Source organism: Sapajus apella, unplaced genomic scaffold (assembly GCF_009761245.1).
Source record: "Sapajus apella isolate SASKATOON/1434 unplaced genomic scaffold, GSC_monkey_1.0 scaffold89, whole genome shotgun sequence".
Taxonomy (NCBI): domain Eukaryota; kingdom Metazoa; phylum Chordata; class Mammalia; order Primates; family Cebidae; genus Sapajus; species Sapajus apella.
In genome coordinates this window covers 5,933,919-5,947,831 of record NW_022437029.1, presented here as the reverse complement: position 1 = coordinate 5,947,831, position 13,913 = coordinate 5,933,919, and the positions used below count along the sequence as shown (strand labels likewise).

At 40.0% G+C, this 13,913-nt stretch overlaps 2 protein-coding genes across 3 annotated transcripts in view; both read right to left on the bottom strand.

Moving 5' to 3' along the window:
- The window catches only part of IL18R1 (interleukin 18 receptor 1), a 55,329-nt gene extending 43,409 nt beyond the window's left edge, over positions 1–11,920 (bottom strand). The window contains exon 1 of the mRNA XM_032255552.1: positions 11,909–11,920. The gene's annotated coding sequence lies outside the window, so the exon portion shown is untranslated. The remainder of the gene's footprint in view (positions 1–11,908) is intronic.
- IL1RL1 (interleukin 1 receptor like 1) overlaps positions 3,593–13,913 on the bottom strand; it is a 35,455-nt gene continuing 25,134 nt past the window's right edge. For both annotated transcript variants that reach the window (XM_032255549.1, XM_032255548.1), the window contains exons 6-11: positions 13,753–13,824; positions 12,879–13,020; positions 12,641–12,786; positions 7,957–8,106; positions 6,770–6,937; positions 3,593–4,424 (exon numbers count right to left, since the gene is read on the bottom strand). In XM_032255549.1, coding sequence (XP_032111440.1) covers positions 4,039–4,424; positions 6,770–6,937; positions 7,957–8,106; positions 12,641–12,786; positions 12,879–13,020; positions 13,753–13,824 — 1,064 coding nt within the window. In that variant the 3' untranslated portion in view covers positions 3,593–4,038. The remainder of the gene's footprint in view (positions 4,425–6,769; positions 6,938–7,956; positions 8,107–12,640; positions 12,787–12,878; positions 13,021–13,752; positions 13,825–13,913) is intronic.

Genomic DNA, 13,913 nt, shown 5'->3' with positions numbered 1-13,913 from the left:
CCGCCTTGTATAGCAGGAGAAGTATATATAACTCTCACGGTACAGAGGAGGAAATAAGGTCAGTGGTGGTGCTGGTGTGAGTATCCAGGTCTTCTGGTGGTTTCTTGACCTCATTATGAGTGTACAGCCCTGAATCCTGAGCCACTGCAGCTGAGAAAGCCCTTGGGGCCCAGCTTGTCCATCCTCCTATTTATCAGTTGCAGAAACTGAGCCCAGGGAGCTCAGGTGACTTGGGAAGTAGTTTGTAAGTTTAAGAAAAGGGGTAATGGAGAAAAGAGCTCAGCAACTTCAGTTTTCCCCAGGCCAGCCCTATCTGAGGTCTCTGAAGTGCTTCTGTCTTCCCACATATTTTCACAATTGGCTCTAAACCCCATCAGGGTTAGCAAGAAGTGTTTCTTCCTGGGCTATATACACGGCTCCCATCACACTCTTCTCCCCATCCCTCCCAGAGAGGCACTCGGCATACATTCAGACAATGTAAATATTGAATACTTGCAAAGGAGCTTATAATATACAAGGTTAAAACATATTTTAAAATAAGAAATATGGGGCAAACTGAAGCCAAGAAAGAGATCATTACAAATTCCATGTAATGATGTTCTATGTTCCTGTTGTAGAAAAAAAACAAATTTAGCTCTGTGCTTTCAAGTAGCTAATATAAAGAAGAAAACAAATCAATCCCAAAATTTCCTGTATCCGTAAATCAAAAACACACTTGCCATTCTAGATGGATGAAGAAGCAAGGATAAAGACACATCTATTCCTGAGATTGAGACTGGGGATAATTTATTCTTTAGTGGTCCTCATTGAGAGAAGTCAGAGAACATAATAAACATTAAAAGAAGTATAGTGAAGTTTCATAATAATAACTATTGACATTTATTGAATTCTTACTCTGGTCCAAATTTTTTTTAATTTGATTAGCACAGAAACTTCAAGTTAAGACCATGAAGTTAAGACAGAAATCCAAAGTGTTACATATTACTAGTTATTTTACTTAAAGAAACTAAACTTTGGAGAAGGTAAGTATTTTCTCAAGAACACACAGCTGGTAGGCCTAGAGAGGATGGCTTGTTGATTCCAAATACTGTGATATCAACCAGTTAGCCATACAACACCTTTTTCATTGACCAATATTTTAGTAATTCAACAAAACTAAATGGTAATCTACAGAAGTAAGGTAGCCAGATTTAGCAAATAAAACTACAAAATGCCCAGACAAAACGAATTTTGGGCCTTCAGATGAAAGTTCGCTGTCTGAATTCAACCTCAATAGGTGTCCTGATATTGTTTTTCTTTTTTCTTTTTTCTTTTTTTTTTTTTTTTTTTTTGTTGTACTTTAGGTTCTGGGGTACATGTGTAGATCATGCAGGATTATTGCATAGGTACACACATGGCAATGTGGTTTGCTGCCTCCATTGCCCCCGTCACCTACATCTGGCATTTCTCCCCATGTTATCCCTCCCCGACCTCCCCACCTGCCCCCCGCTGTCCCTCTCTTGGCACCCCCAAAGGACCCCACCCAGTGTGTGATGCTCCCCTCCCGATGTCCCTGTGTTCTCATTGTTCAACATCCGCCTGAGTGAGAACATGTGGTGTTTGATTTTCTGTTCTTGTGTCAGTTTACTAAGAATGATGGTTTCCAGATTCATCCGTGTCCCTACAAACGAGGTGTCCTGATATTTTAATACAGGTTTCCTGTATTTTATCTAGCAACCCAATCTGGGGGTGCAGACTAAAGGTATAGGTACCTAGACAGATGAGTAACCATAAGAAACCTTCTGGAGATATGATTTCTCTTAGTGAGGATTCTGAAAGTTATTGAATGACAGAAAGTTCAAGATGATGTTTTACAGCTGAAATAAAACTCAGCTGAACTCTGGACTGTTGACAGGTTGTCAGTGAAATACAGAATCATATACTTGATTAAGCGATTCAACTGAGATAAGCTCTCCATCTACTTACCAAAGTTGAGGCACCAACAGGATTCCTATCTGAGGGGACAGGAGGCTATCACGGTGGCTCTGATCCAGTCTTGCAGCCCCCAAGGGTGTGTGCTTCCTTTCAGTCCTCTGACTAAAGTGTCCCTGACTGCAAATTAACTCCATTTGCCAAAACGGTTTTGTCAAAATGCCCTACTACCTTCACAGAAATGTTACAACACAGTGGTCTCAAATTTAAAAGACATTTTAAAAGCAGGAAATAGATGATATACTGATAGGGTTGATGCAGAATTATTTATCAGGATATTTAAGTTGCATCCCTGTAGTACAACTGGGAGATAAAACACTATGAATATTTTTAAATTTAAAATGTTTCAATGACATGTCACATGTTTTTATTATGATATTAAGTAGAAAAATGCCAAACTCCACATGGTATTACCTCAGCTGTAAAAATCATATGTGTAAAAATGATTTTTTATTTTGAAACGATCTCACTGTCACCCAGGCTATAGGGCAGCGGTATGATCTTGGTTCACTGCAACCTCTGCCTCCTGGGTTCCAGTGATTCTCGTGCCTCAGCCTCCTGAGTAGCTGGGATTACAGGCATGTGCCACCATGCCTGGCTAACTTTTGTATTTCTTAGTAGGAACAGAATTTCACCATGTTGGCCAGGCTGATGATCCTGACCTCTGGTGATCCACCTGCCTTGGCATCCCAAAGTGCTGGGATTACAAGCGTGAGCCACCGCGTCCGGCCATAAATTTTTTTTTTTAAAAAGAAAATTTAAATCTTAAGATGATGGATTTGTGAGTGATTTTTGTTATTTTCTTCTTTCATATTTTATTTTCTTCCATAATATGCTTCTATCACTTTTGTAGGGAGAAAATAATATTTCTAAATAGAATAAAAGTATATAAAATAAATTTTAGAATTGAAAAAAAGCTTGATCATAATGGCAATGGGGATAAGTTATTCCAACAAAATTAGTAATATTGAGATGACGAGACTGAGCAGCCACTCAAATAAAATATAATAGGTCAGGCGTGGTGATTCATGCCTGTAATCCCAGCACTTTGGGAGGCCAAGGCAGGTGGATCATTTGAGGTCAGGAGTTCGAGACCAGCCTGACAGACAAGTTAAAGCCTCATCTCTGCTAAAAAAACAAAGAAAATTAGCCAGGCATAAAAAAGATAGCAATGCACCTGTAGTCCCAGCTACTTGGGAGGCTGAGACAGGAGAATCGCTTGAACACAGGAGGCAGAGGCTGCAATGAGCTGAAATCAGCCACTGCATTCCAGCCTGAGCCTTACATATACTATATATAAATATACATATTTATCATATATTAATAAATAATATTAACATATATTAATATATGATATATGACACGTATAATAAATTTATGTATATTATTAAATATATCATATAAATATGAATAGATACTAAATACATATAAATTTATATATCTCTTTATTTTTTATATATATAGTAAATTTTGTTCCCAACATGCCAGAATTTATATCTATCTATCTATCTATATATATACATGTATATATATATATATATGTGTGTGTGTGTGTATATATATATGTATATATATGTGTATATATATATGTATATATATGTGTATATATATACATATATATATATATATATGTGTGTGTATATATATATGTATTCTGCCTGAGGAAATCAGAATGTTCTTGAAAATGACATGAAAATCTACTATCAAATGATTAGTTTGATATTCAGAAGGTAGCTTATTGACAAAGAATGAGGAGAAATGAAACAAGACCGAGAGAGAGGAAAAGAGAGTAGTGAAAATATCCGACACCACAGTGGAGAGATGCAAGCAAGAGGGAAAAGGGAAGAAAACGCAGGCTGGAGGCTGGGGGACGATTGAAGAGAAAAATTTCTGGGCATTTCTTATCCACCTAGAACCAGGGAAATGGAAGCAAAGTTACCAGATGAAACCTGAGGCCTGAATCCCTTTGACATTCCTACTTCTCACACTTAAGTGCAGAGGCATGAGCCAGTTAGCAGGAGTTAGGAGAGCCTCAAACTCAGAGGTCTTTGCACATCACAGCAGGCACTATTGCTTCTGGGCAGCCAAGGAAGTCAAACTGGAGGCCTTTCTGGGAATTTTGCTTGGCACAGGCATTTGGTACCTCACATGCTTCCAGAATTTGGAACTCAGGGATTGTTTATTGGCAGTGAGGTCCACACTCCACTTGATGGTCCCCTGCACTTTCATCAGATGCTGGAGAGAGTCCTGAAGTGCCTCAGCCTGCAGCCCACCCAGTTCGTTCGCATCCTCCATCTCAATAAGAATCACCTTGGAGTCGTTCAGGATGAGGGCACTGTGCAGGGCGATTTCCTGCTCATAGGCAAACTCCTTGCTGTGTGTGATCTGAGGGGTCAGGATGAAAATGTGCCGCCTGCTGTTTCGTATGTTGGTTTCCACTGCAGTGGCTTCATCTAGTCATTCAAGAAATAGGTCAGATTTTCTATCAGTCTAATGCTTTGAACATAAACATTCTGAACATTTAAAAGTCTTATTGTTATAATCTGGTGTGAGATTCTCTGACATCAATCAAGTCACTTACTCAGAGAAGTAGAAATATACATGGATAGAGAGCCCGGTTTGTTCTTTGTGCTCCTTTCATTCATGAGAACATTAGCCCCAATGTCCTATTTTTGTTTCCCAGGTAGCTTAGTCTTAACTAAAATAGAGTCCTTCCAGGTAAGTGAGAAAGTAAAGATATTTAATCTATTGTCCCCTAAGATTTTCCTAGTCTGGATTAAATCAGCTTCTACAACAGAGATTAATGGGGGATGAGGTGAGGCCAGGACTTACTTTCCTAGAGACTTTGGTCAATTTTGAGGGACAAGGCTTCCTGCATTTTACTTTTTAATATGTGAGTTAAAATTTTAAGCCATTTTAAAACACCTAAGCAAATATTCTAAGAAGATAATATGTACATAATGAACCAGAATTCTAAGTCTTTAAAGACATTAATCTCTGTTGTAGAAGCTGATTTAATCCAGACTAGAAAAACCTTAAGGGACAATAGACCCTCTACCCATTCGGTGTTTATAGACCGTAGACTCCATGGCGATTCCAATTAGCTCTGGGTGGACTTAGAAAGAACATGAAATATCCAGTCCTCACCGCAACAGGAGAAAGCACAACCATAAATAAAACAACCTAAGATATTCTTACACAGTGATGGCTGAAGGTGTGCAGAGGCATGAGGCAGGCCAGCTGAGAAGAGCTGCTCCCACAGGGAGGAGCACAGCTGCCCCGGAAGCCTCACCTGGAGGGGCAGGTATATGACCACCCTCTGACCTCCTGGCAGTGCCTCCCATTGGACAACCCAGCCTGGAGCAGAGGACAAGGGAGCAGATGGATTCTATGATGATCAGCCACCCAGGGCCATTGGATGGAGTGGTGGTGCAGAGAGGATTTTGATGAGGCAAATGCAAGAGAAGTTGCATGAGAATAAACACAGTACCTTGTTCAGTCATGAACTTTTTGAAGCGAAGAGTGAAGTTTGGTGTTGTTTTGTTGGGTTTTATTTTATTTTGGTTGAGGAAAGGTCAGAGGACTTACATGGATGGAGGGAAGTAGAAAACCATTCCAGATTAGCGTGTTGTCGCATGTTTAAGGCAGCACAAGGTTGAGTGTGAGAAAGCTAGCATCTGGGTTTGGCTGGGGGGAAGTGTAACTAGAACTTAGGTGATTGGAATGAGGAAGAGGAAATGAAGAGCTTGTGGCCAGAGGTGGCACATTGTTGAGCTCAGAAACAACAGGAGTACCTGCAGGTTCTTGAGTATACTTGCAATATGAAAAGAGTGTTTGAGAGCATTACTCGCTACTTCTACCTGCATGAGTGACCAGTGGGAGAATGGAAGAAGAAGAGGGCCTTGAGAGAAGAAATGCATTACACACTCCTAAATTGTACTTTTTACAAGTCTCTTGAGCCATTATTGAGGCTATTAGCATTCCCAGATATTCCAGGGTAAACCGAATTCACCTGTTGTTCATATCTTTACATCTATAGGCGTGTGAATTCCTCTTCTTAGTAAGATATGAGTTTAAAATGTAAAACAGAACATTTGCTTTATTAAGATTAGGCACTTGATATCTGGGCCCCATTTACATTCCAAACCCTTCCTGATCTTAGAAATTGGAGAAGAGTACACAAGGAGGGTTCATAGGTACTGGACGTAAATGTGTAAAGGGAAGAGAAAAACAACTGCTGAAATCACAGGTGTTGTGACAAAACTGTCAAAAGTATATGAAATTGAGTGGAAACACTAAGAAACAGAAGTTACAGCTCTATTTCTTTTGGTGAGAATATAAATTTGCAAATGTTTCACCACCATAAAGAAAGTCATGAGGAACTCTCTGAGTCCTTTTAAGATATTTCAGCTAGTGTCTATGGCTACCAGAACAAAATTCTTCAATTTTTAAGTCCTCTTTCAAATCTTATGAACGGAATTAAAAAGTGGCAGAGTTATCCTGGTGGGGGACTGAGGAAATAAAGCAGGGGCGATGACTTGCTAAGTCCTTGAAGCAAAGGACTTCTAACTCTGAATTCACATCACTGACATTACTGTGAAGGTTTCATCACCAGGACAATGATGGGAGAGGAAAGAGCGAACGATGAGGGTCTGCTTCTCTATACATATTTAAAATTCCGGTCTTAAGGCCTGAGGTCATAAATGCCATTCCTGATGCAACGCAGGGATAAGGTCACCTAGCTCACAGCCTCTACTAAGCATGAATTTCTGTCCCTAATGTATGTTGATAGCTTTACCTTGTCCAGGTATCAGATCTCTCCCAGAAATACATAAGGTATAGCCACATTTATTTTCAAGAACATCAGGCAGAATCTGGTGAACAAAGTACTCTACAGGACTGGCCCCATCTGTACCGGTATTGTAGTTCCGTGGGTAGATAACATAAGCATCGTAGATCTTTCCATCTGAAAATGAAAAAAAGAAGTACAACTTCTTACTTGATTCTAAAAATTCTCACTGGACTCTTAGAAGAAATTCCTCTGTCATCCTCCAAAATATTCTAGACTCAAGAGATGTTGACAGCAAACCACTGCCACAAAACATGATCAGGAAATAATGGTCTTCATCCCAAGGCTTTTCTCCTTTTTACTGTCACAGACTAAATAACAAAAAGGTGGACAACAGCCTGTCCAGCATAGTTAAAACTATCTCATCAATTTTGATTAATAATCTATGAATAATGTTTATGGTCATAGAGAGGGATCTTCTTCTGTGCTGGATAGACTTTGGTTTCATCTTTGTTTTCCCCATACTCCCCTGGGAAAGTGAAAAAATGTAAAGCTAATAGTAGCAAGGGCATAGAATTTTTTAAGGGGTCTGAATTTCTCACAAATCAAACAGTTCCTACTTGAGTGAATTGTTTGAAAAATTCAACGTGTATCTGCCTCCAAACGAAAGCATGGGGTTTGCATCTAGCAGACAGAACTGACTCCTTTTATGCGTATACTTATGTGCCTGGGTTAGATTTTACAGGTCATGGTTTCAGGTAGAACACATGTGCATTCTAACGGACCTTTCTAATCTGCTCACATCTGGAAAAGAGGAACAATTTTGCTACTGTGTTTAACTTCATAATGTCTTACCAACACATTATGAAACACATTGTGTCTTACCAACACATTATGAAATTTACACCTTTTTGGGCTTGGGGCATATTCTGTTATTGGGAACTGAGTAGGAATAGCAATCCTATCAGGGAAGAAGTGTGAGCTGTTGAGATGAATCTCATGACCATGAGGAGATACAGAGCAGGATGGACAATGGCCTCTAAGAAAATCAAACAACACAACTCATTGATAATAAATTAGCAAGAAAAATTGAATCTGAGTTTAGCAGGCTAGCCATTGAAAGATTAATAGACAAGTAACCAACAGTTATTATGGGACTTTTTCTTTGGAAGAAGAACTTGATATTTGCCACTTACCATTCCTAGTCCTGTAAGGCTTAGCTATGTCTCTCCAGAGTAGAACAGCCTCAATCCAGAACATTTTTAGGATGATAACCAGGACGTTGATTAGTATTAACAATCCACTACATACTGCAATTATGTAGTAAGTACTGTTTATATGATCAACTATTCAAAAGATAGGGGAAGGAGAAAAATGATTATTATTATTACTGAAAAAAGATAAATAAACAGATACATGGATGCTGGCTTCCCTTGGGAGTACAAGAGTTTCACATAAAACACACCCACTGGAAATTACCATGGCTGCTTTAAGAACCAGGACATTCACATTTATTGAGCTGCTACAACACATCAGGCTAGGCATTACAGGGAATTCTCAAGGGTAAAAAGACACTTGTTAACTAAGATGGGAGGCAAAAGCATGATTTTAGCTGGTAAAGAATTTTAAAAGGAGAGCTTGCTGCATTCAGGACTGGAAAAGGGAGACTTTCTGGAGGAGGACGAGGTCCCTGAAAGATGAGTAGAATTCAGAGATGCAAGAAAAGGATATGCCTACCTGGGCAGAGAGAATGCCACCAACCTAAGTGCAGAGATGGGAGTGTGCTTTCTGAGGAATTGGAATAACCCACTTTGGGGAATTGGTGGAAGATATGATTAGAAAGTTCGGTCAGGGCCAGGTTCTGACCAGACTTGAAACCCCAGCTAAAGCACACTGCCTTATCCTGAAGGTCACAGAGCATTGGAGCTTTGAGTGGTTTTCCCATGAGATTAACCTGATGGTAATAGAAAGTTTGCTTCTGTTCAAAGAAACTATGGGCACTCAGAGAAGAATGGAGTGTGGTACTTGGGATGCAAGATGCAGAGGTTTGTAACTCACGCAATAATGTGAAAGGAAGGGACAAGGTGGTGTCAGGGCATTAAGAAGGCATCAACAGGTGTGAGGTACTTGTTGTCTCTGAAGGCTTGGTGGTGTAGGAGATTGAAGAAGTAGCAAGAGTCACCTAAGTGGCTAAAGCATCTTTGATAAAGAACTCAAAAGTCAAATTACTGAGTTCTAGGTCCTACCATGCCCCATACTCCTCTCGTGGTGAACATCACTCAGCCAGCACTGAACTTTATCCTAGTACTCCTTGCTTCACAAAATGCAGATGCAATATGCATATGCACTGATGAATGTGAGAATGAGATTTGCTGATATGGTTCTTTTCCATCTTGAGTCTCCACATATGGGCTCCCAGTTTTGAGATAGAAAAATCACTGGCCCATATTCATGAATTCCACCACAACCTCTAATTGTTGATCAGCTCTCTCAGTGACCAGCAGTATGAAATCAAGGATTATCAAGGTGATACGAGCCAAAGTTGGGGAAAAAAAGTGAAAATTGACAAAGAGTTTACTGTCATCAGGTTAAATAATGAAAACTCTGTAAATAAATCATTCCAACAGGATTCCTTTCCAAGTCACTCTGTCTAAAAATCCCATCTGGATGCACGGAGGAGTGTGTACTTCCTGTGGGGATTTCTGGGAAGTAACTATGCTAGTGGCTGGATGCTTCCGAGTGGAGGAAAGAAATTGATCCAAGACATCAAAGGAAGTCTTCGTAAGTGCAAATTATTTTATAAAATTATAGGTAATTCAGGTGTGTAATTCACTAAACACTACTTTTTGTATACACATATAAATAAGAAAATGCTGGCTGTGTTTGAATCCTTGCTCCATAACTGTGGTATTTGGCAAGTTATTCAACTTTCTTTGCCTTCACTTCCTCATCTATAAAATTAGATAATAGTAACAGTATCTCCCTCATGAAGTATTGGGAAAACAAATGAGAAAATTAAATGTAAAATAATTAGATAAGTCCTGGTACACAGGAAATAATGAATAAATGTTCACTATTATTATTATGAGCAACAAATGTATATTTAGTAATAGTTAATAAAATGAGGACATAGGCCTGTTAAGTTTTTGTTCTCTTAAATTCAAGAAATGCTATAATTTCAGAAATAAAGAATTCATTGTGACAACTCAACAGCAGTAGTAATAATTTTTAATTTATACAGTTGCTGAAACATAGTGTAACCATGTTGATTTAAAGAAAAACAGGTGAAATACAAATAAGCTAGAAGGAGCAAAGACACTGAATACCTGCAACATAAAAACAATTCCGACACATAGGTAACCAAGGATGTTAATCAACAATAACGTAGCAAAGCATGAGGACGCAAGGGCAGTGTGGCTGGGGAGGCTGGATGGATGGCTGCAGGATCCACGGGGCACATCCCCACCCCTAGTGTGGCCTCACATAGCACCGTGATGGGGTCCACGGCCTTCCTGGGGTGCCACACTTATCACTGGCAGAGACCAGAGACCCACAGAACACTATGGCACTCATAGCCATCTCCGTGAGTTATGACTCTGTTTATTTTATGAAAAACTTAAAAATCAGGGGTTAAAGTCAAAATTAAAACAAAAAAACCCCACATATCACCTCAGGCAAAGACCTGCTATGTGATTCAACCATATTGGGGGTCCCCTGTCCCCACACCCCAAACTTTTCTCCTCCTGTTGTGCCTCTCTGTGTGTATCCAGATAAATCTGGACCCTATCACACGTATGGGTGGGAACCCAGGGTTTAACACTTTCTTTGGCTATTTGACAAGCACATTAAACAATTTCTACGTGGTTGTACAGCCCCTAAGGAGGGGCGAGTGTAAAATTATATTTATCTCTCCTTCCTTTTATATGGGAGCCAATGCTTCCTATAGAAAACAGGATGTCATTGCCAGGAAACACAAAGAATAAGTGAGGAAACTGACGAGTGATCAGGAGTGAACTGCCTGGAAAGCTATTTTCCAAGACAACATTGCATTCAGAGACACAGCAAGCGAGTGGGGAAGGATCAGTCCACCTCTGCGGGAGGAGCACTTCATCTCAGACGTTTCGCGTTGTCTGGGCATGGCGATAATAAAAAGCACAGTGACTCGTAGCTTTAGTACAGTTTTGAAAACTCTATAGACAACATATCGCCTTCTTGTGTGCACCCAAGAGGGATCACTCTCTCCACCCTGCTTTGGCTATTTGTGATGCCACCAATTATTTATGTATAGATAAAAGAATGTTACATTTAAAAAGATTATATAGTGTCTGAAATTAACCCAATGAAGATTCATCAGTTTCACATTGTCCTTTTATTGTGTCATAATTATGTTATCAAAAACCTGCTGGGTTCAGAAAAAAAAGCTATAAGGAAGTGATAAACAATTTGGCTTTCCAATTGATGAGGAAAGTTATTGAATTTACCAAAAATAAATATGAAAATAGTATTTTGTTCTATAATTAAGCCTTATAGCTAGAGAACTAGAAATGTACTCAAAAAATATTTTGTATCAATAACTTGGTTGTGTATTCATTTACTCAGTCAACAAATATTTAACTGAGTACTTGCTAGCTGCCAGGTATTGCACTAAGGACCTAAAGATGAATGAGATGATGTCCCTGCCCTCATGGAGCTTGCAGTCATGTTGAGCAGACTGTCAAACAGATTTTGGTAAGGCAATGTGACCAGTGCTATGATACAAATGGGATGCTGCAAGAGGTTCTTGGAAGGTGTGTATACTCCAAACTGAGGGCCAAGAAAGCCTCCCTGGAATAGGCGGTACCAGAATTGCATGGTGAATAACAAATGCAGGAAAGAAATGGGCTGAGCTAGCAGACTTCCCTTGTGTTTCACTTATATTTAATACTTTATACAGTTTGACAATGATAATGTGTGTGATGTGGTTTGGATCTGTGTTTCTGCCCAAATCTCAGGCTGAATGGTAATCCCCAGTATTAGAGGTGGAGCCTGGTGGGAGGTGATTGGATCATGGGGGTAAGCTCATCATGAATAGTTTAACACCATCCCCTTGATGCTGTCTTTGCAATAGTGAGTGACTTCTCGTGAGATCTGGCTGTTTAAGTGTGGCACCTCTCTCTCTCTTGTTCCTTCCTTCACCTTGTGAAGTGCCTGCCTTCACTTTGCCTTCTGCCATGAGTAGAGCTCCTGAGGTGTCCCCAGTAGCAGATGCTGTCATGCTTCCCATACAGCCTGCGGAACCACGAGCCAACAAAGCCTCTTTTCATAGAAATCAGCCAGTTTCAGGCATTTCTTCATAGCAATGCAAGAATGGCCTAACACAGCATGTCTTATGATAGAGTGGCACCTAGGATTTTCTCACTGAAATGGCAGTGGTTAGATACTCCCCGTTTTCGTTCACTTTACCATCCTCACTAACAAAACATGTATTCATTATGACCAGAAAAAGGTATAGAAGGGACCATGCTTACAACATGTAATAGAAGTTATCCCAGAGCACAAAAGAACACATCAATTTTACTGTTGGTGCATCTTCTTTCACATACAGTGAGACAGAAGGAGTTCATGAAGTCAGAAAACAAGGATGACCAAAGAAGCAGCTGTGTTCTAGAACCAACGACAGAGAAAGGGAGGAAGGAGGAGGAACTTAAGCAGCAGAGAAGCTCCCAGCAAACAGAAACAGTCTACGAAGACCAGAGAGCAAACAGCATCCGAAGAAGAGAAGCACATTTCACAGCACAGTCCACTCCCATTGTCTTGATGGATCTCCCGGTACCGCACTCCATTCTGCTTACACTTGCCACGGAAAGTTCAGGTGACCAAAGTCTCAGAAACACTCCTTACTTGGATTTTTTCGACTTAGTCTTATGGTGTGCCTTCTCAAGCCATGCAAATTCAGGGCCAGACAGTCGTACTGCAGCAATAAATCCTCTTCCTTCATGTCAACTATTCTTAAAACCATGTTTAGACAAGTCATCCCATCGCTGAAACTAAGAAAACAACGTGTTACTTTTAATGCCTACTTTGTAGGTGCAAACTATGTGCAAGGGGAAGGGGATGGTTCTCTTTGATATAAAAATACCTTTGATTTTGCCCTTCCTCCTGTTGAAATCTTGCTTCACCAAAGTCTGTGATACTTTTCCCAGTAACCTGCCACAGGACGACAGCCAAGAACTGAGCGCCTTTTCCAAAACAAGCAGAGCAAGTTAGGCTTGCGTTTTTTCCTAGAAGGGGGTAAGGATATTCACCAATAAAATTAACTTCTGCAAGTAGCATTTTATCCCATTTAACGTAAAAAATATTTGCTAAACACTTAGTATGCACCCTACCATGACTTCCCTCACTCCTCTCTAGCACCTTCCTCTTTCTATGTCCTCTCTTGGCTCCTCCCCGCTCCCATTACCTCCATTCGCCCAGCTGGGTTTGAAGCTCAGCTCCCACTATGCTCTCACCCGCATGGGAACTAAAAAGGCCAATGACCCTGGCTTCACCAAATCCACATTATAAAGGATTTCTAGTAAAAGGATTGCCATTTCCCGGAAATTAGACTTTCTTTCCAACTACTCTCTTCCACACCTTTCTCCTACAGAACTCTTCTTCATCTCTCCATAAGCTACCTTTGAAGATAAATGTGTTTTACCTAACCCAGCTACCATTGCCCAGAACGAACACTCTGCAGCTCTCCATCCCAAGCTCGATAGAGATAAAGATGAAATTAAATCCATACATGAAAGCACCATGAATTACAATAAACAAATGTAAACACTGCAATTGCTATGCCTTCGTTCTCAATGTTAGCCAGTGTCTGGAGCAGGTGCTTCCAGGGATGTTACCTCACTTACTCTTCAAGGTTCTTATGCTAATTGCCTGACCCCCCCACCAAGGGAATTCAGAACATGAGTCATATGGAAGGATTTTCTAGGCAATATTTACAGCATTCCTATGAACTTTCTTACCAATTTCCACTTCCTTTGTTTCATTGTGTGGAGGGGCTCTGATTACTGGAAACAAAGAAAAGCCTTGCTCATCTTAAAGACAAAAAGAAATATAAATATTAGGAGAGAATTGAATGGTCATCAATATATAGGTAGTATTTCCATATTTCTATTGTATTTCA